Here is a 21,069-nt window from a genome sequence, read left to right on the forward strand (position 1 = left end):
GCTTAAACTTTACCAAAAAAAAAATATTTTACAATGTTTACATGTGTATCTAATTATGAATGTATACTGAAGAGAGACACTTAAGGCCCAGCGGAACAGCTCATTTGCTCCATATAGAGCTATAAGGTCATCTAGTGGCAACAGTCATGAAATATTTGTATAATTTGTAGTCATATAATTTTGCATGAAGTCAGCAAAAACACTGTAAAATATTTTATGCTGAATTAAAAGGGTTATGCATGAAATTGTGAGCTATTTAGAATTTAATTTGAAAGAATGTGCTGAAATTATGATTTATTTATTATTATTATTAATTCTTTTATATTTAATTTGAAAGAATGTGCTGAAATTATGATTTATTTATTATTTTTATTAATTCTTTTATATTTAATTCTAGGGCTTTGGGTCCTTTTGACTTCGCAAGGATTTGAATGGTAATAAATATAATCTCTCTCTTTCTCGTTTTCTTTCAGCTCCTAATCAGTGTAAGTCACTGTGAAGAGAAATTAGGATTTACACACGAGGAAATCATCATTTGGTAAGTTCAACAGTTGATCATTTTCCCTTATTCTGTTCTAATGGCTGGTCACTGACTACATAGGCGCCATCCATCTCACAGATGAATGATTTGGAGAGCTCTTCTTGTGTTTCTCATTCTTTCTTTATTGTTTTAGTCTGCGTGTGGCATTGCTGAATGAGGTGAAGGAGGTTCGGGCTGCAGGTTTGAGAGCGCTGCGGTATCTGATCTGTGATAGCAGCATCCTCCAGAAAGTTCTTCAGCTGCAGGTGGATTACCTGATCTCCAGGTGAGCTTGCACACCTGCTAAACTTCCTCAGTGTCTAAACAAAACAATGAGATGATGTAGATGCCTTACTGTCTTATGTTGTGTTTATGTCTGAGATTTGTGAAATAATTTGTCTTTTTGATGTAAAATTAAATTGTTAAAGCGATACTCCACCGCTTGTTCATATTAAACTGTTATTCCCTTAACTAAGATGAGTTGATGCATACCTCTCTCGTCTCAGTGCGTGCACTTAATCGCTCTAAAGCGTGGTGACATTTTGATAGTATTTAGTTTAGCCCACTAACCCCAGTTCATTCATTATGGTACCAAATAGAGATCAAGTTAGAAGCGACCAAACACCTCCACGTTTTCCCTATTTAAGTACAGTTGAATGACCAAGTATGTTGACACAAAATAAAACGAAAAATCAGGGAAACGTGGAGGTGTTTGGTCGCTTCTAACTTGATCTTTGTTTGGTAACTTAGTGAATAAACTGGGCTTAGTGGGCTAAGCTAAATGCTATCAAAATGTCACCACGCTGACATTGGAGTGGAGACAACCGGTGGAGTATTGCTTTAAGCTTTAAAGCCCCACTTGGCTACTTTTGCTCTCTGGGTCCCCCTACAGTTTGGAAAAAATAATGTCCTCAACTACTGTCGTAAGCTCAGTCATCCTACAACAGGGGATGCCATCGCGCGTGCATTTGTTGACATGACAACCCTGATAGCCCTGAACTAGTGATGCGTGGGTCGTCTCATAACCCGCTGACCCCGTATGTCTATTTAATGGTCGCGGGTGCGCGGCGTGTTGTAAAAATATATACAGTGGTGCGGTGCGGGCCAAATAACTTCATAAAAGCGTCCCGCGGGTCGGTGCAGCACTAACAGAAAACTGCTGAAAACCCCTGAAAACTGCAAGAGGAGTTCTTTTGGCGTCGCGTGTGAAATGTCTTCATCCCAGGTAACGTTACAGTCAGTGGCTTATGTTTCAGCATGTCATATGAATATAATTTCATGGGTTTTGTTTTTTTCAAACGCCAAATAATCATGATGCTCACGTTTACAAGCCAGCGTCATTATAGTAGTCTATTGGTTACCGTTTTACAGAATCTATATGATACTTCAGTTCAATGTTTGAGTGGTAGCTCACCGTAACAAGCAGGACCGCATCGGTCGGGCACGCCTCCTTCAGCTCACGCCGACGAGCAAACCCTGGTCACATTTTGATCCTCGTCCTGCCTTTAATCCCATCATTTTTTCATTTCCTCTTATTGCTTTCCTCCAACAAAACCTTTTCTTTCTTATTTGTCTCTGCTGCTTCGGACATGACTATATTATCCGACGAACAAAGTTGGGCTCGCACGTCCGAATGTAAGGAAGTGTGTGTGTTGGTGGAAGTGACGTATATGCCGTAAAGCAGTCGAATTTTGTAGTTCTTTTCTTTTTCTCGGGTTACTACCCGAAACCCGAAGTTTAAAAGTACGATTAAAAACGATACAGACCCCATCAGGCTATGGCAGACGTGTCATTCAACCTATTGTAAGTCGATTTATCATCACAAGAGTCTTAAAAAATATATTATGAAGGTTGAAAAGTTACCTAGTGCTGCTTTAAAGTGCTCGGTGGGTGAACTTGACTTTCAGTGCCCTTGTCCTGGTCAGAAGGCCTCAGATGAGAAGTTTGAGTGTTTATCTTCAAACTTGCTGATTTGTGTTCAGGTGTATTGACATTCAGCAGAGTAATGAGGTGGAGAGAACTCAAGCCCTCAGACTGGTCAGAAAGGTACGATCTCTAAATTCTCATTCAGGTTGACACTGTTGAACTCAGTGTAACCTCTTTATGTTTTATGTGCTGGGTGTGCTTATGATCTCAATCTGTTATTTTGCCCATTCAGATGATAACGGTGAACGCCCAGCTCTTTCCCAGCTCTGTGACGAACTCTCTGATCGCAGTGGGCAATGATGGGCTGCAGGAGAGAGATCGCATGGTTCGAGCCTGCATCGCCATCATTTGTGAACTTGGTGAGTTATTAGTGGTGTTTAAGTCAGTGATCACTCTTAGTATTCTGTGGCACATACCAAACTGTCAAATCTTGTGGCATGTTGAGGAGAGGTGCACTAATACTCATTTTAGTGAATGAACGTGAAAAATATTTAGATGCTATATGTGCTGGTTAGTGTTGTCAAAAGTAGCGACCACGATACCAAATCGATGCTGAAATATTCAAATGTGACTTTGAGCTCTGTTGAGCTGGAATCGTAAACACCTCTTACTGGCCATTGTGCTCACGCACTCATCGGATGTGCCTGTGATTGGCTATAATGATCAAATGCGCAGGAATGTTTGAAAGTGTTTTGAAAGTACAAGTAGGCATCAAACAGAGGACCGGTAGGCTGATAGGCCATGTCCTAAATGGCACCCTAAACCCTCACTGTCTTCCTTTGAGTCCGCACTTTCACAATGTAATGCCGTTTTAACTGCCGTGTAGAAGTCCTCTGCGTAGCTGGCAAACTTGCGGGCTCAGCTGAAGTGCGCATCGAGGGCGCATAGCATCCGCAAAGGGGGCGCTCATGAGCACTTCTTTAAGCTTAAATGAAGAATTGGACAGCCTTCGGTCTTGTGGACTTAGCTCACATACCGAAAGACCGATAGATGAAGAGATGTGCATGTTGTTATTGTTGTACAAGCAGACTGTGATGGCTGGTCAGTGTGGTGTTTGTTCCCCCCATCCTCCACTGTGAATGGATGGCTAGGTAAAAGTGGCGGTTATGAGCGATGTGTTTTACCCAAAGTCAAATATTTAATCCACAGAGCACTTGGCACTTAGATGCTTACGCCGCATTCACACGGGGCGTAGGCGTTAACGCTTGACGGAGGGCGTGGCTGAAGCTGGGTGCTGACGCGATCGTCATAGTGCCAACAGCCAATCACATTAACTTGCCGCTTGGACCAAAACACAACACAAAAAAGCGCCTTTTTTGGTTGTATGTGCCAGTGCGATTGCCCGTGTAGTTGTTGTCAGCGCACTGCACAGGTGCACGAAGCTGTTAAGTACATTAAATCCTGAAAAACCGCCGACAGCGGGAAGAATATCACGTAGTGGTCCAGGAGCTGCGTCTGGATTTTTAACGGTCTATGGTCTGGATGGTTCACGGAGCAGTAATGAACGCAATTGGCTAGCGTCTGCTGAGGACATTTGCATACGGCGATCTGATTGGATGACGCCTGCGCTGGCGCTTGAAAAGTTGAGAATTCTTCAACTTCTGCCGCTTGCAACGCGAGTGAAGCGCCACGACGGAACCCACAATTCAGTTCGGCAACGGATGATGTCACCCATTCAAAGTAAATGGGAAGCGTTAACGCCTACGCCCCGTGTGAATGCAGCGTTAGCGCCTTGTCACGCTGCTGTAGTTTTAAAACTCAACTATCCCATTGAAAAGAGTTTAAATAATATGCTAGTCTCTGGAAAAATTGCTTTGGTGGACACATGACTTTAATGCCCATTCTATTTTGATATAAATGTGACTTATTTTTGGCAAAACATTTTTTTAAAGTTTTACTAAAAAAAATTAAAAATGTATTTGAAAGATGCAAAAACACATCTTATTTATTCCTCCCACCCACCCACCCATTCATTTCATTATCTTTTTTTCCCTTTATTTCTTTATATATTAAAATTTTACATTAATTTAATCTTTTCTGGATTTTGTGTTTTAAGATTTAATACAATAAAGGTTATTATCCAAAATGTCTAAGGGAATGAATACATAAAACAAATTAACATTTAATTAACAATTAATCCATCATTTAAAATAATACATTGTAACTATAACAAATAATTTGCAACAAAACATAGCATTTTTATTTTTTAAATTAAAACATGTATAAAAAATATCTGTTTCATATGATTTTTCCTTATTAATAATAACAGCGCACACAGAATATGCAGACTTTAGATGTAGGATAAATATCTATTTATCGACCAGCCATGTGTTATTGTATAATTTAAACCATATAATGAAGGTAATGTCTTTTATGACATGTGTATATCAAGAATATATCTCTGTTGTCATCCAGCACTGAAGAACCCAGAGGTGGTGGCCCAGCGGGGGGGTCTGAGCACCATCCTGAAGAATGTCATCGACTGTCAGCTGAGCCGCATCAACGAGGCCCTGATCACCACCATACTGCACCTGCTCAATCACCCGCACACACGCCAGTACATACGCCCTGATGTTGAACTGGAGGTATGCATACCATACGTGCATGAGTCATGAGTCTTGCTCAGATTTAATTTAATTAAGTAAAAATGTCTGACAGCAGTGAATGTTCTTGTCCCCCCCAGCAAATCCTTGCACCTTACACAGACTTTCACTACAGACACAACCCTGACACAGCAGAGGCACAAATCAAGTGAGCCCTGTTATTTTATTCAGTTGATTACATTTTAAATGATTAATAGAATTTTTATTATTTTATTTTATCCATAGTTCTATGTATAATTTTTAGTAACACTTTAGTTTAGGGTCCAATTCTTACTATGAATGCTTATTAGCATGCATATATCCAGGATATTGGCTGTTTATTAGTAGATATTAATGCCTTATTCTGCATTACCATATTCGACATCTCTTAATCCTACCTGACACCTAAACTTAACAACTACCTCACTAATTTATAATAAGCAGTAATAAGGAGTTTATAGAATAATAAGGAGATATATAGAATATGGCAATGCATAATAAGGCATTAATATGTGCTTTATAAGTACTATAAATAGCCAAAAATCTAGTGATATGCATGCTAAGCAACTAGTTAATAGTGAGAATTGGACCATAAACTAAAGTGTTACCGTGTGTGTTTGTTGGTGATGCTGTATGATGCTTTTGTGCATGTTTCTGAGCTGTGCCAACCTTATAAACCTGCAATGCACTATGATCATGTGCAATTTTAAAATAGTTTATTGAATTGTTGTGCTCCACAGGGAGGACAGAGAAGCTCGTTTTTTAGCCAGTAAAATGGCCATCGTGGCAGCGTTCCGTTCTTGGTCAGGTATGAAATCTACTTCATCCATCAGTAGAAAAGAGAAACACCCAGATTCTGCTCTTCATCCTTCTCTTCTGCTGTTCTCCTACAGGTATCATAAACCTGTGTAAAGCAGGAAACTCAGGGGTCCAGTCTTTGATAGGCCTGCTCTGTATACCAAACATGGATGTCAGGGTGAGCATTGTTTTTTTGTGATTTAGACTAACGTGTGTTAGCTTTATTAACTCTCTGCTCTCTTATCAGAAATGCTGGACGAAATAGCTAATACAAAATTGAATTTAATATATACTACCATTCAAAAGTGAAAGTAAATATGTTTAGTGTTACGCAATATTTTTATTTCAAACAAATACTGGTATTATTGTTCAGCAATGGATAGTGGGTATTTCTACAAAAATATTGCAGAACAACTGTTTTCAACATTGATTATAAGAAATAGCAAATCGGCATATTAGAATGATTTCTGATGTTTCATGTGACACTAAAGACCGGAGTAATAATGCTAAAAAAAATCAGCTTTGATCACAGGAATAAATTAACAATTCACAATTAAATTGTAATAATATTTCACAATATTACTGTTTTTATGGTTGGTTAAATGCAGCCTTGGTGAGTATTAGAGACTTAAAAAGACAAATATAACCTTCTGGGCATACATGAACAGCAATATTTACATACATATATTTTAACTAAAACATTATAAAGTGCATTAATTTCCATTTGAATGATGAATTAGAAACCTAGAGTAAGTGTTAAAACATTGTTTCCAACTGATTTACTGAAAAGGTCAGTTCGAACGAACTGATTCACAGAAATGAATCAATTTTAAAGCCAGATCTGCCCGTTTATGTTTTTGTCTACAGAAAGCCTTATTAGAAGTCATGTATGAGATCTTCAGATTGCCTGTTCCTATAGTGACAGGAGATTTTGAGGAAGCTCTGCACAGTGTGGGTAAGGAACACCTCGATTCATTAGCGCAAAAATGCCTCACGGACTGCTGTAAACTCAGAGGTCTTTGGTCTGGGATGTGCGTTTCATGCTGATGTTTGTGCTATTCAGACCCCAGCAGGATTCAGGACAGCTGGAGACTATCCGATGGGTTTGTTGCTGCAGAAGCCAAAGTCATATTGCCTCACAGAGCACGATCCAGGTGAGACACATCCAACTGACTTAACACACATCACATATTTTGGGAATATTCTGGGTTATATGTTGTATTCCTGTTCTTCTGTTTTCCATTACCAGACCAGACCTCATGGACAACTACCTGGCTCTACTGCTGTCTGCCTTTATCAACAGCGGACTACTGGAGGTATATAATCACAAGATCTCTTGATGTATCCTTGGTTTCCTTTAATGTGACAGGTCTGTGATGTTATTATTTATGATTTTTCGGTTTGCTCAGGGTCTGGTGGAGGTTGTAACCAGCAGTGATGGACAGATATCAGTGAGAGCCACTATACTGCTCGGAGAACTTCTGCACATGGTACTACACTACAACAGGCCTGTAAACAGGGCCCAACATTAACTTTTTACAGTCTATAATTATTCATTACTGTGCTGTAAACTTATAATATGTAATTCATATTAGACACCTATGTTTTTATAAACTGTACACAAATGCATGTAGCTTTAGTTAAAACATTTTTTAGAAAGCTCTTCAACAATCAGATCTGCCACTTTTATTACTGTAATATTGTAATAATTTTTTTCAGTGCAATATTTTTTGTTCGTTCACATTTTGATGGTGCTATTGAATTTTTTTGTTAATTTTGCCTATGGCATCAGTGATGTTATTAACTAAAAAAATGTTTTTGGTCATTTCAAATAAAGCTGAAATAAAACATAAATATAAATAGAATTTTATTCTAAAGTTATTCTAAAGAAAGTTTAAGTACTAAAATTACTGAAATAAAAATAAATAAAAGCTAAATTGATTTTTTTATTAATAAAAATTACAACAGCATATATAAACTAAACTTAAAATAAAATAAATAAAAAAAGCTTAGTCAAAATAAATACTATAATAGTATATAAATAATACTAAAATAGCACTGTATGGCAGTGAAAGGAATAAAAACCTTCTTAGATAAACTTTAAATATATATCAACCAGAAATAAATAAAGACTCATTGTGAAATTGAGAATTTGGGTGTCAAAATGTGCTTAAATGTCCTGATGATAACGATGTAAATAACATTTAATGATCCTAAAGCTTCTTTCTTAGATGAACTTTTGCTCGTAAATTAAAAAGGATTATGTAAAAACAAAAACAAAAGGTTTTTGGACGATGTACCATAGTGACTGATCTGTTAGTAAACCATTCATTTTACATTTGGTTTTACATTGCGGTTTAAAACTTATATAATGTTACAATTTGTCAAAATGTATGTGATTTGCTTGCGATTGTCACTTACGTATGTAAATGTTACACTCTGTCTGCACACACATTTGGACTGCTGTTTAATTTCTCTTTTAGCCTTTATTTTTTTAAACCTAAAATGCTTTATTGACCTACATCTTTATCTTGATTCTTCTCTCTTCCAGGCCAATACAATTCTTCCTCACTCTCATAGTCATCATCTGCACTGTCTCCCTACGCTAATCAACATGGCTGCTTCCTTTGATATCTCTCAGGAGAAACGGCTGTGAGTGCAACAGTGCAAACACACTCAAATAATAATCCATGAGCATGTGGCCAACAGCATTCTCTGGTAACGGGTAGTTAATTTTTGCTTCTGAATCTCGTTTGCTCCAGTCGTGCCAGTGCAGCCGTGAACCACCTGAAGCGATTCCACGAAAAGAAGCGACGTGGCCCCAAACCTTACAGTCTATACCTGGATCACATCCTGCACAGGACGTCCACCTCCACTCACAAGAGAGACCAGCACCAGCGTCCGCACAAGGACATCTATATTGTGAAGGTACACACACTATATTATTAGACCTTTCAAGCACATGTCTGGATAATTTCACCCCAAAATCAAAAGAATGCTGAAATTCAATTTTGCTTAAATAAAATGGTGCCTACGTTTAGAACCATCAAAGTACCCCATTATGCTTTTTTTAGTTATTACCTTTCATGTAAGTGTGTACTTTAGTGGTTTGTGAATGTAAAAGTCTGCAAAGTTTGGATGAATGGAGTTAGAGTCTCCTAAAAGAAAGATCTGATTCTGCCTGAAACGAGTCATTAGTAATTCCAGTCTCACTTCCTGCTCAAATCTACGTAGGTTTGTAACACATTTGCATATTGTCTTCATTGGCTGCCCATGAGCAATGTCTAATTTGACCCGCCCTCAAACACAGTAATTGTAGCTGAGACTGGAAGAGTATCGTTCATATTGTTGACATGCTGAAGATGCTGTTTTCTGTACTGCAAAAACATATGCATTTTGAATGCACATCGAAAGGATGAGAACTTGTACTCCGAGTTAACACGATAAAACCAACACCATCGTTACTGTTCGTATCACTGTATACAAGTGGTGTGGAAGCCTGTGGAGCTGAAATTCAGAAATTGTTATAGGCGTTTCTTTTCTGGCATGCACCATTATCTCTCAACCAATCATAACACTCCGCTATCTGACCAATCAGAGCAGAGTAGGCTCTCAGAAATGAGGGGTTTAGAGGCTGAGTCCTTTATTAAACTGCTTCAGACATTGTGAGATAAGAGTTGACGTTGCAAATTATATCATAAGAAAATGTTAGTGTTTTTTGACCTTAAATGCATTTAAACCTATTGCAGGAGATCTCCAATCAATATATAGATTAATGTAATAAGATACGTTGTTTGTTGTTTGTGTGATGTAGGACACTGAAGAGGCCCTGATGATGAATCTGAGGGACAGTCAGATCCTCAATCACAAACAGAACCTGGATTGGAACTGGGTTCTGATTATCACTATACTGAAGGTAATTTTTGTACTGAAGGTAAAGTTTAATGCTACAGTGTACTATCTACTGCCTACTAATTTTGACAAATTGTATGTAAAACTGTTATGATAAACAACTGAGTAGTTTTCAGAGTGTAGTGCTATGGTGTTACTACATTGCATGCTTAATTCAGGAAGTTGCATTCATATATTCCTGAAATAATACATATTTATAATTTCCAATCTGTAAAATATCTCTGCTTTAAACAGCTCAATATAGAGCTATATACTTTAATTATTATAGTGTGCTATACGGTGACCCTTGACACTTTAGTCACTTTTAAATGTCAGAATGTCATTTAATTAGGGTGTTTAAAAAAAAACAGGGTTTTTTTTTTTTTAAAGCATCAAATCCTGATATTAGAATGATTTCTGAAGGATCATGTGACACTGAAGACTGGAGTAATGCTGAAAATTCAGCTTTGATCACTAATAGATTACATTGTAAAATATATGCATATGAAAATAGTTTTTTTATAGTATAAGAAACTTCTTATGCTCACCAAGGCTGCATTTATTAATCAAAATTACATTAATAACAGTAATATTGATATATATTACAAAATCTTACCGATCCTTCTTTGTATGTTGTTGTTTTTTCTATTCTAGTGGCCAAATGTGAATCTCAGAAACAACAAGGATGAGCAGATGCACAAGTAAGACCAGCGTGTGTTTTGTGACCCATCAGCAGACATCAGACATGTGCGTCATTTTCGTTCTAAGCATTAACCTCAAACTACATCCCTAACGTGTGTGTGTGTGTGTGTGTGTGTGTGTGTGTGTGTGTGTGTGTGTGTGTGTGTGTGTGTGTGTGTGTGTGTGTGTAGGTTTGTAAGGCGTTTGCTGTATTTCTATAAGCCCAGCAGTAAGCTGTACTCAGCCCTGGAGCTGGATCACGCCAAAGCCAGACAGCTAACGGTGGCGGGCTGCCAGTTCAACCAGTTCCTCTTGGATTCGGATGAGGTGAGAAGGCAAACAATTAAGCTCCTGAACCTATTAATAAATTAGTGCAATTATCAAATCACAAAGGCTGTGATAAACATAATGTGCTGCATGTTTCATAGTGGAGCTCGGCACTGTGTTCATCACACAAGCAGTTCATGATCTGGTGTTTTCAGTGTTTCAAAGCATCTTGGTTCATTTAGCTGCTCCAACTCTGCATCTGCTCTATTTGGGAACGCAACACCCGCTAACTATCTTCTCAGACTTGTAATGCAAAGCGCTCGTCAACAAAAGAGAAGCTTTAAGGACTCCCTGCGATGTCCTGTCTAAATAAAAGTCAGAAAATTAAGAAGGCAAGAGTTTTGTCATTTTAAAGTTGTAAAGTAAAATAAAATGATCATATTATTTTCTTAAATACTCAGTTTTTTTGTTTTGTTTTTGCAGTTAAATAATACAATAGGAATATTTCTTATTGTTTTTTAGTCATTTGTATATTTTAATTATATTAATTATTATTGTTTTATAGCCATATTGATGTACTGTATAATCACAACATTTTGAACAAACTGTGCAGCCCTAAAATCAACCGTTTATTTATTTTTTCTTCCTCCCAGCATTTTAAAGAAATACAAGTCTAGAAATGCATCCAAATAACAGCAAAGTGCAACGTACGGTATTGCAGTGGTAAAAAATGATTATAAACAGTGAATTTTGAAGTGATATATTCTTTAAAACAGCTTTTACATCACCACACGACCTTGGTGTTTGTCAAAAGCAGTAGGTAACTCGGCCGAGGATTTTTACGCGGGTCTTGAGAGATGGATGGCAATAAAATCACTGACTAGCCCCGGGCCCTGTAACTTAAATGATGGCAATACCTTCCGACCTCACGAGAAACAATTAGCCTACCGTCCGAATAGGGCTTCAGCCAACTCCTTCACCACTAAAGAAGCAAGCTGGAAAATAAAACTTTTCCCAAATTCACCCTGTTGGGGAGGAGAGCCACAACATCATGGCCACCAACAAACCTCAGCAAAGATTGTTCTTGCTCCGGCTTTAACTTCTGGATATTCAGCAGCGGTGCCACAACAGAATGAATGGTTTCACTCGCATCTTTCTCCGCCGCCATTACTGAACTACAAACTCAAACTAGCGCACGACATCAACGTCATCGTTCTCAGCCACTTCCTCTGTTCGTTGATTGGACCGGTAAAAAACGGTCCAGACCGTAGTCTCAGACGTAGTACTGAAGGAAAATGAAAATTGAGCGGAAGTACGTAGGAGGGCAGAGCCAGGCTAAAGCACTGCTACTTGGGCGCAGATATATCACGGCTCTCATCCTCACGTCCTCCGGCTGTTGAGCGATCGCAATGTGTTGCGTGATATCTCTGCTACACAAGTAGCAGTGCTTCGCCTGTGCTTCCCCATAATAAAGTCCCAAGTCAATATCTGCCTAGGAAATCGCCAAGCTAGCACAGCCCTGCCAAACTAAAATGCTTTTGCCCACATATCTAAATGTAGGAAAAAAGTTGAATAAGACCTATTTCTAAAAACAGTGGAGTGTTCCTTTAACTTGGTTTATTGCCTTCTGTTTTTTTTGTAGGATGGTCAGATGTATTTAGACGAGTTGGTGAAGGATATCGTCCAGTGGCTCACATCCTCTTCTGGGCTTAAACCTGAACGCAGTCTCCATAGCAATGGCCTTCTTAGCACCCTCAGTCAGCACTACTTCCTGTTTCTGGGTACTCTTTCTTCACAGCCAAACGGGGTCAAAATGCTGGAGAAATGTGGTGCATTTCAGTGGTGAGAACACACAATTTAATATGTTAAGTGTTGAAAGTACTGTGGTGGTAACATATTACAGTGATGTAACGAATGGTATTATTACAATATTCATATACACCAGTTCTTACTTCTTACTCCAGGATATACTCACGGTGGTATCATGTTACTCCATTTAACTGTGGTATTACTATAGTACCATGTTCAGAAAAAAAAACATACAATACAAAAATGTTGTGTTCAAGCAAACCTTTAACATTACTGAAAATGTGCTGCAAATAAATATGCCACAAAAAAAAACATGTTCCAGTCATGTCAATACTATGGTGCATTGGTAGTAGTGTGATTTAAACTATTTTTGGTTTTGATCTGTTTTGTACAGTCTGTTAAACTTGTGCTCGATGAAAAACCATGACCAACTGCTGAAACTAACGGTCTCCACTCTGGACTACAGCAGAGACGGACTCGCTCGAGTTATTCTGTCCAAGATCCTCACGGCGGCCACTGACGTAAGATCACACTCAAGGCATTTCTGCTTTCTCAGCTGGGTTGTTATACTTTACTGAAACTAAAACCATAAAATTTTTTGATTTATCTGAAATAAAATAAAGTTTAACTGAAATAAAATCTAATATAAAAAATGTAACTTGTTTCTTATTTTTGTTTCGTTTAGTTAAACTGGAATAAAAATTAATAAAAACTAAAACTATATAGACATTAAAAAAGGAGGGAGGAAGGGAGGGATGGATGGATGATGGATGGATGGATGGATGGTTAAACAGTATGATGCTGGATGGATAGATGGACAGAATGGCGGACAGATGGATAAACAGAATGATGGATGAAGGGATGAATGGATGGATACAGATAGACCATTATGTACTCATTTGCCCGCAGGTAGTTCTTCAGGAATGACACAGAAGACTCCCTTGTTGTGATTGTTCATTTTTGAGGCTCAGTTTGTAGTTTGTTGTAGATAAGTCTCACAGGAGGCAATCATAACATTTAAAACGCTTATTTTATTGGGTACATTACAATACAAGCTCTAAACAGCAATATTGGAGATGCTGTTAAGCATCCCTCTTTAGGATATCAGGAGTCCTTCAGGCAGTGCTTTTTATATTTCAGAGTCTTTTTAAATTTCTTTTGGGGGAATTCCAGTTCATTTATATTGAGCCAATTTCCTGTAGTAGGATTATCAGTCTCTGTGACTTGTCCTTTCTCCTCCTACGCTGTCATTTTTCTTGCACTCTTCAACTTCGTCACTTTAGTGACTTCTCTACTTTCTCAGCTTGTGGTTTTAAATCTCCTCCTGTGCGCCCTCTCTTTAACCCTTGTGGTTAGTTGCAAACATTTAAGTTCATGAATTTACTTTTCACACCTTTAGATCCTTTCATTCTGCTACATCAATATAAAGTGTTGCAGTTACTTTGCAAGCACATAGCATTTAGATATCTTAATATGGCATTAGAAAGCAAACATATAACATTTCTTTGAAACTGGTAAAAAAAAGAAGGCAATTTAAAGATCTAAAGATGCTTTATTTATTCTGTAGTAATCTGTGTTTCATTCAAGATTTGTTTATAATTTGTATATCCATCCTATATGATTCTTGTAAAACCTGACTGTATATTTGAATTCTGATTGATCTGAATGAGGGTTTGAGTGATTCTCCCTGTATGTCCTGCTACAGAACTGCCGTCTGTACGCCACCAAACACCTGCGTGTGCTGTTGCGCGCTAATGTTGAGTTCTTCAGTAACTGGGGGATGGAGCTGCTGGTCACACAGCTGCATGACCACAACAAAACCGTCTCCATGGAGGCTTTGGACATCCTGGACGAAGCTTGTGAAGACAAGGTAATCAGCATCACAGCTACAGGGAGTTGATGTAATCCAGATCACTATTTCATGTAGTTTCAGAAATCAATGTTGAAATGTCTAAATATTTAGGCAATAATCTGCTAAGCATTAAATAATTAGGGCCCGAGCACCATCGGTGCGAAGACCTTATTGGAATTGCAATGTTTATTATATAATACTGTATTTTGGTGTTTTTTAAGTGTTAACCAGGACTCTGACTGGTTTTTATTAGGTAAATATATTCTTACAGCAACTCTTTTTTTTAACTCCAGGCCAACCTACATGCTCTGATCCACATGAAACCTGCTCTGTCTCACCTGGGAGAGAAAGGCCTTCTGCTGCTGTTGAGGTAAAACACTCTTGGTTTTTAGTTAATGTATGCTTACTACATAAGTCAGTTGCTTAAGGGATAGTTTAAATTAGCTGTTAAAAGGATAGTTCATCCAAAAATAAAAAAAATGACCCCATGATTTACTCACCCTCAAGCCGTCCTAGGTGTATACGACATTCTTCTTTTAGACGAATACAATCTGAGTTATATTAAAAAATGTCTTGGCTTATCCAAGCTTTATAATGACAGTGAATGGCAGCCCAAAAAAGTGCATCCATCCAATTAAAAAATGTAAGAAAAAAAAAACTATATTTAACATGTTTTAAATCAAAATATATAGCTTCTGCCAGACCACCTGGTGTGCTGAAGGAAGGCGGTCTGGTTGAAGAGGGTATCCGCGGGGTCTTGAAAAGTATTAAAAGGTGATAAATCAATTTTGGGAAAATTAAGACCCTTATAAAGTATTAAAACGTTTTATCACGGCTTTATAAAGTCTTAAATTTTGAAAGTATTTTGTTCAAGCTTTGTCAAAAGAGTTTGACTCCAAAAAGGATTTATGAATATATTACCTTTTTTTTTTTTTTTTTTTTTTACAAGAAAAAAAACATTGCCAACATAGTGTTAAATGTCTCCGTTCTCCTCTGTAGGTTCCTGTCCATCCCAAAGGGCTTCTCTTACCTCAATGAAAGAGGCTACGTCAACAAACAGCTGGATAAATGGCAGAAGGTGAAAGCATCAAACCAATAATACTCTCTCAGTGTTTTGTTTCACACCTGTGAGTGTTTGTTCCTCTTGAATGCAAATGTGTTAAGCCGTGTGTGTTTTTGCAGGAGTATAATCTGAAGTATGTGGACATGATTGAAGAGCAGTTGAATGAAGCTCTCACAACATACCGGAAACCTGTCGACGGAGACAACTACGTCCGGCGCAGCAACCAAAGGTCCGAGCGCTGCTTATCTCATAAATGAAGTCATATATTAACAAATTACCATTGGTAGTGCAAATACCTTACCACTTCAGCTATGCAATATATTTTGAATGGTTGAATGCAATATTTGACCCATGGGTGGGGTGCAAAGTTAACGTTAGGGATTTGATAAAGTCCCTGACACTTGGTATGAATTAGTAGTGTTATTGTAAACTAAAACTATTTTAAAAAACAAGTTTTCAGTAATTGAAATAAAGCTGAAATTAAATAAAATATTAGATGAAAAATGTAAAAAACTTAAAAATGTTACCTTGAAAATATGTTAAAAGTTTACAAAAAACTAACAAAAAAAATGCTTGATTAGATATTTATAAAAACAGCACATAACTAAATTACTCAAATTAAAATGAAAACCAAAAATTAAAGCAAGAACACTGTACAATAAGGTCCCATTAATTAATGTTAGATAATGCATTAAATAACATCAACAAACAGTGACAAATGCATTGTTTTAGTATTTATTTATCTATGTTAATGTTAATTTATACATATAATCATACATATTTTAATACTGTTCATTATTAGTTCATGTTAGCTTAGGTTCATAAAATAATATTAACAGGTACATCTTTTGATTTTAATAATGTATTTGTAAAGGCTGAAAGTATTTTTCATTGTGAGTCCATGTTAACTAAAGCCCCATTCACACAGAGATTTAGGAAAATGCACCATCATGAGATCATTTGATTTTGGTTCATTTACACTGTCATTGATTTTCTCAAATCTGTGCGAGCATTCACACACATCTCGTGAAGATCTCATAAAGACACATGACATTGATGTAACATGTAATGTCTCTGCAGCATCTTAAGTTTACTTTTCTCTCATGAGAAACCATGCTCGTGCAGTTGTCTTCTGATTGGATCTTAAACTAGTGCCTCGTGTACCTTTTCTGGCGAACGATTTCAGCTTCAGCATCAACGCTATGGCACATTTCTTTATTACATTGATCCGGGATTGATCGCGGAATCAATGCCAGGATGTGTTTGCGTTCACACGAAAGGCACTTGGGCAATTTGATGGCAATTTTCGGGGATCAACGTGCTGTGTGAAAGGGGCTTAGTATTAACAAATGAAGAGTTTTGTTGCAAAACGAGATATATCCATTTTGAGAAATGTTGGTTATTTGACATTATTATTTAAGACATCAACAGTCAAGTTAATTCACAATTGTTGTACATTAAACTATTACTTGAGCTCAGTGCAGGCCAGGGGACACAATATTCTTCAAATCCAGGATATTTTTAATTTAATTTTATGTCCATAAATAGTTCATAAAAAAGTCAAAAACCATGCCAAACTGCAACATATTTATCTTAACATTGTCAAACATCTTAAATTGGTTAAAAAAAACAATACATCATAAACATATGGAATAGTATATACAGAGATTGATTAATAATAATAAGATTCCGAGTAAGTTTTGGCCAGAACATACATATTATTATTATTTTTTATTTTATTTTTGCAAAACGCTATATATCCACCATAGGCTATAATATTCTACTGTAATACCATTAAGTAAAGCTTGTGTGTGTGTGTGTGCGCGCGCATGACACAGACCAACGTTACTCGCAGTTGCACGATGACAGAAATAAATCTTTGGATGTTTTCGCTCCCCTGAATGCCTTGCCCGTTTGGTCTTCTCCCTTTGATGATTTTCTTAAGATGCCTTCCTGACCGGCTCCAATCCGTCATCGAAATCCATAACGTTAAGCTTGACTCTGAAGCTTTGATTCTCTGACTGACAGACAGCTGTTGATCAGTGACGTAGCCTATACGTGACTGACAGCTCGCCTACAGTATAAACAATTAAATGGTAAACCTTTTTTATTTAGCCTATTGAATCCTCTTTTTAAAAATGTTTTTTGTTTTGCTATTATCGTTAAATCACTGAGCAAACTCGGAGCACTTCACCGGCGGTGACTCTCTCCTCGCGTGACATCCTGAGCTCGCGCAGCATCCTGAACGTTCTTTATCGCACTTTGTAAAGAAACTGGGCTGGCGGATATCGCGTTTTGTGAAAAAATCTATTTTGTAGGAGGCTTAAAATGAAAATCTTTAAATCTTATTAATGGCAGCAATTCACACATAGATTAAGGTACATCTAAACAGTGATTTCCAATAATAAAATCTAAATGTCAAAAAAATGGCGTTTATCGCGTTTTGCAACCAAACTCTTCAAATGAAACCTTGTGTTCCCCTTAGTTACCCTAAAAGCTCATTCAAAATATGAATTAAATACTATAATAGTATATAAGTAATACTAAAATAACACTCTTATGAATATGAAGCATGCTCTTTCTTTTTGTCTGCAGATAGTATATATATATTTCTCTCGCTCTCATGTTGTAGGTTACAGAGGCCAAATGTCTTTCTCCCTGTGCATTTATATGGGCAGTTGGTCCATGATAAAACCGGCTGCCTGCTGCTGGAAGCTCAGGTAACCGATTATGCACAAACTGATGGCTGACAATGTATAGCTTTGTGTTTTGTGCATTTATTTGATAGTATTTGTGTGTGTATTTGTTAGGGTGTTATCCCTGATCTTAGCTACACAGTCCGATCTCCAGTGTTGGATAAATGGGAAGGTGTTAAACTGCTGAAGGCGGCGCTATGGGCTCTGGTCAGTGGTAGTTTTGACTTACTGCATGGGTTTAGTAGCTAAGGATGTCCTTAAATGTCTTAAATGTTATTGTATGTGGTGTTTATGGTTGTAATCTTTAACATTTTATATGTTCCAGGGCAACATTGGCAGCTCAAACTGGGGTCTGAACCTCCTACAGGAGGAGAATATCATTCCAGATATTATTGCTCTGGCTCAGCACTGTGAAGTTCTGTCCATACGTGGGTAAGACTGCCTTATATAGGAATATACTGGGTTAATTACAACTCAATGCACATAGACAGCATCTGTCGAAAATCAAGAAGTTGATGCATAACATAGTCATATCAATATATATTGAGCCCTTTAACCAATCAGACCACAAAAGGTGTGATAAATGAACATAATTCAAATGAATCTGTATGCAATAGGATAGTCCTTTAACAAATCAGACCACAAGAGGCGTGATCAACAGGCATCCATCGTTTCTCTATCTGTATTCGTGTTAAACCCATCAATAGCGCGATAGATGGATAAGCCGGTCTGTGATTGGTTCCCGCAAAAGTGTAACAGAAGCAGCAGAAATTAATTAACAGGTTTCCAGACTGAGTTGCAGGGCGAAATAAAATTGCCTGCGGATCATGCTGGGTTTACCTAGTCTAGAAGCTCTGTTCTTTCTTTTAAAACATATTGCATGTCCAGATACAACAAATTATTCTGGAGGCCTTGAAAGTTTTGTGAAAAATATCAAAAATGCTGGCAGTCAATTAAATATGTATATGTATAGTAAGTAACCACCAGCATTGTCCTTGCAGTACGTGTGTGTATGTGCTGGGCGTGATCAGCCGCACGCGACAGGGCAGTGATGTGCTGAAGGCTTTGGGATGGGACTCCGTACGGCACAGCCGCAGGCATCAGTGGCCCGTCAGCCCTGATGAAGTGGACGCTCCGCTGCCCAGCGAACTGTCATCTGTGCCCAGCACACTCAGCCTCAACTCTGAGTCCACCAGCTCACGCCACAACAGCGAGAGTGAAAGTCAACCCAGTGAGTCAATGCACATGGTTAACATGTCAACAGCAGAACAATTGCATAATATCGCATAGTTTTGTAATATTTGTATTGCATTATTGGAATTTTTCATCTCAGAATTCTTTTAATATGCCAGATAAATTGTCTGAACTTTTTTAGTCCTTCTTGAGTTTCTTATTTATTTTGTTAATCAAAGTAACTTAACATTGCCCAAAGGATATTTAGTACTGATTAAGGAAAAATTGCAGTGTATTGACTTTTATGCATGATTTAAATATTTTTTATATATATGCATTCATTAATTTTAGTACTTTAACTTATTTCTGTTAGGTGACAAGGCAATATTTCAAATTAATTTCATTTAAAGGGATAGTTCACCCAAGAATGAAAATTGTCATCGTTTACTCACCCTAATGTTGTTCCAAACCTTTAAGACTTTTTTTCATCTTCAAAACACAAATGAAGATCTAGAGAATCTAAGATTTATTCACATATAACCATTTAATTCAATTTAATTAAATTAACCATTTAAGTTTAAATTTAAACCATTTAAATTGTATGATACCATTTAAATTTAAACCATTTAAATCATTTAATTAAATTAACCATTTAAGTTTTTGATTAAAAGAAAATTTAACTTTTAATTTCAGTAAATTAAAGATATTATTCATAGTTTTGGTTTAAGTTAACAGTAACACTGATTATTGTATCCACGCAAAATTGTATGCATAACTACTAGGGTTGTAACGGTACACGTATTCGTACCGAACCGTTTCGGTACAGGGCTCTCGGTTCAGTGCTCGTGGGATCCCTATATAGTTTACAGCATTATCTTTAAGAAACTTTTAGTTATAATTAAATTAATTTAAGGACAGACACAACTTTTTGCAGTATATATAACATTGTTGAATAAAAAATAAATAAAAAGCAATTTTGTAAAACTGCTGTACCGAAATCGTACCGAACCGTGGCTTCAAAACCGAGGTACGTACCGAACCATCAGATTTGTGTACTGTTACACCCCTAATGACTAGCCATTGCAATCTGTTGTTTTATGTCTATTGTAATATTGCATGTGTTGCTCTCAGGCTTGTATTTCATGGATGACGATCGCGAGGGTTTGGACATGTACGAGGATTCTTCTCTTTCTATACACACAAAAACCTCGAAGGACAGAAGCCCGTTCAACATCCTCACCCCCTCGCATCTCAGAAACCGCTTTCTTAACTCCCTATCTCTTCCCAGTAAGAAGGGCCGAAGCCCCACTGACACTAAAGGCACAACCAATGCAGGCAAATCACCCGAGGAGCTCCAGCTCATGAGGCGCATCCGGACTATAACCGAACCCTCAAACTATTCTCCAGGCCACTCAGGGCAAAGCGAGGTCTTTTATAATGGCAGTCGCATGCCCCGCAGCCCGACGGTTAGCCTTGAGACCTCGTTTGTGGGTATAAAGGCAGTAGCAGAGCCGTACGCCACTGAGGGAAGCTCGGATTCGGAGGGCAGAGGTCAACATAAGCGAGAGCGGAGTAGCAGGGAGCGTTTGACCTGCGACGGTGCCTCTGTGCTGCCAGGAGGCGGCACATTTAAGAGCCGCAGTCAGAGCTTCAACACGGACACTACAACCAGTGGCATCAGCTCCATGAGCTCCTCACCTTCCAGAGAGCCACCCTCCGCTGTGGCAATGGATACGGACTGCGCCAGCCTCAACACGGTGGTCAGCGCTAAAACTGTGAAAATGCAACATTCACTCAGTGCTCAGTCTAAC

General features: G+C 37.8%; 1 protein-coding gene across 2 annotated transcripts in view; it reads left to right on the forward strand.

The window, feature by feature from the left end:
* Positions 1-21,069, forward strand: part of rictora (RPTOR independent companion of MTOR, complex 2 a) — a 36,890-nt gene that overhangs the window by 5,844 nt on the left and 9,977 nt on the right. For both annotated transcript variants that reach the window (XM_067439577.1, XM_067439578.1), the window contains exons 4-31: positions 474-538; positions 675-806; positions 2,503-2,566; positions 2,679-2,805; positions 4,862-5,031; positions 5,130-5,197; positions 5,769-5,836; positions 5,922-6,004; positions 6,694-6,781; positions 6,890-6,980; positions 7,076-7,142; positions 7,236-7,316; positions 8,378-8,478; positions 8,589-8,754; positions 9,641-9,742; positions 10,372-10,418; positions 10,590-10,725; positions 12,308-12,507; positions 12,869-12,995; positions 14,180-14,344; positions 14,620-14,696; positions 15,326-15,404; positions 15,509-15,618; positions 18,022-18,109; positions 18,200-18,292; positions 18,411-18,517; positions 19,087-19,316; positions 20,390-21,069. The exon at positions 20,390-21,069 is cut by the window's right edge and continues 317 nt beyond it. In XM_067439577.1, the coding sequence (XP_067295678.1) occupies positions 474-538; positions 675-806; positions 2,503-2,566; positions 2,679-2,805; positions 4,862-5,031; positions 5,130-5,197; positions 5,769-5,836; positions 5,922-6,004; positions 6,694-6,781; positions 6,890-6,980; positions 7,076-7,142; positions 7,236-7,316; positions 8,378-8,478; positions 8,589-8,754; positions 9,641-9,742; positions 10,372-10,418; positions 10,590-10,725; positions 12,308-12,507; positions 12,869-12,995; positions 14,180-14,344; positions 14,620-14,696; positions 15,326-15,404; positions 15,509-15,618; positions 18,022-18,109; positions 18,200-18,292; positions 18,411-18,517; positions 19,087-19,316; positions 20,390-21,069 (3,612 nt within the window). The remainder of the gene's footprint in view (positions 1-473; positions 539-674; positions 807-2,502; positions 2,567-2,678; positions 2,806-4,861; positions 5,032-5,129; positions 5,198-5,768; positions 5,837-5,921; positions 6,005-6,693; positions 6,782-6,889; positions 6,981-7,075; positions 7,143-7,235; positions 7,317-8,377; positions 8,479-8,588; positions 8,755-9,640; positions 9,743-10,371; positions 10,419-10,589; positions 10,726-12,307; positions 12,508-12,868; positions 12,996-14,179; positions 14,345-14,619; positions 14,697-15,325; positions 15,405-15,508; positions 15,619-18,021; positions 18,110-18,199; positions 18,293-18,410; positions 18,518-19,086; positions 19,317-20,389) is intronic.

The sequence above is a fragment of the Pseudorasbora parva genome, chromosome 3 (genome assembly GCF_024679245.1).
Source record: "Pseudorasbora parva isolate DD20220531a chromosome 3, ASM2467924v1, whole genome shotgun sequence".
In the NCBI taxonomy this organism is placed as follows: Eukaryota; Metazoa; Chordata; class Actinopteri; order Cypriniformes; family Gobionidae; genus Pseudorasbora; species Pseudorasbora parva.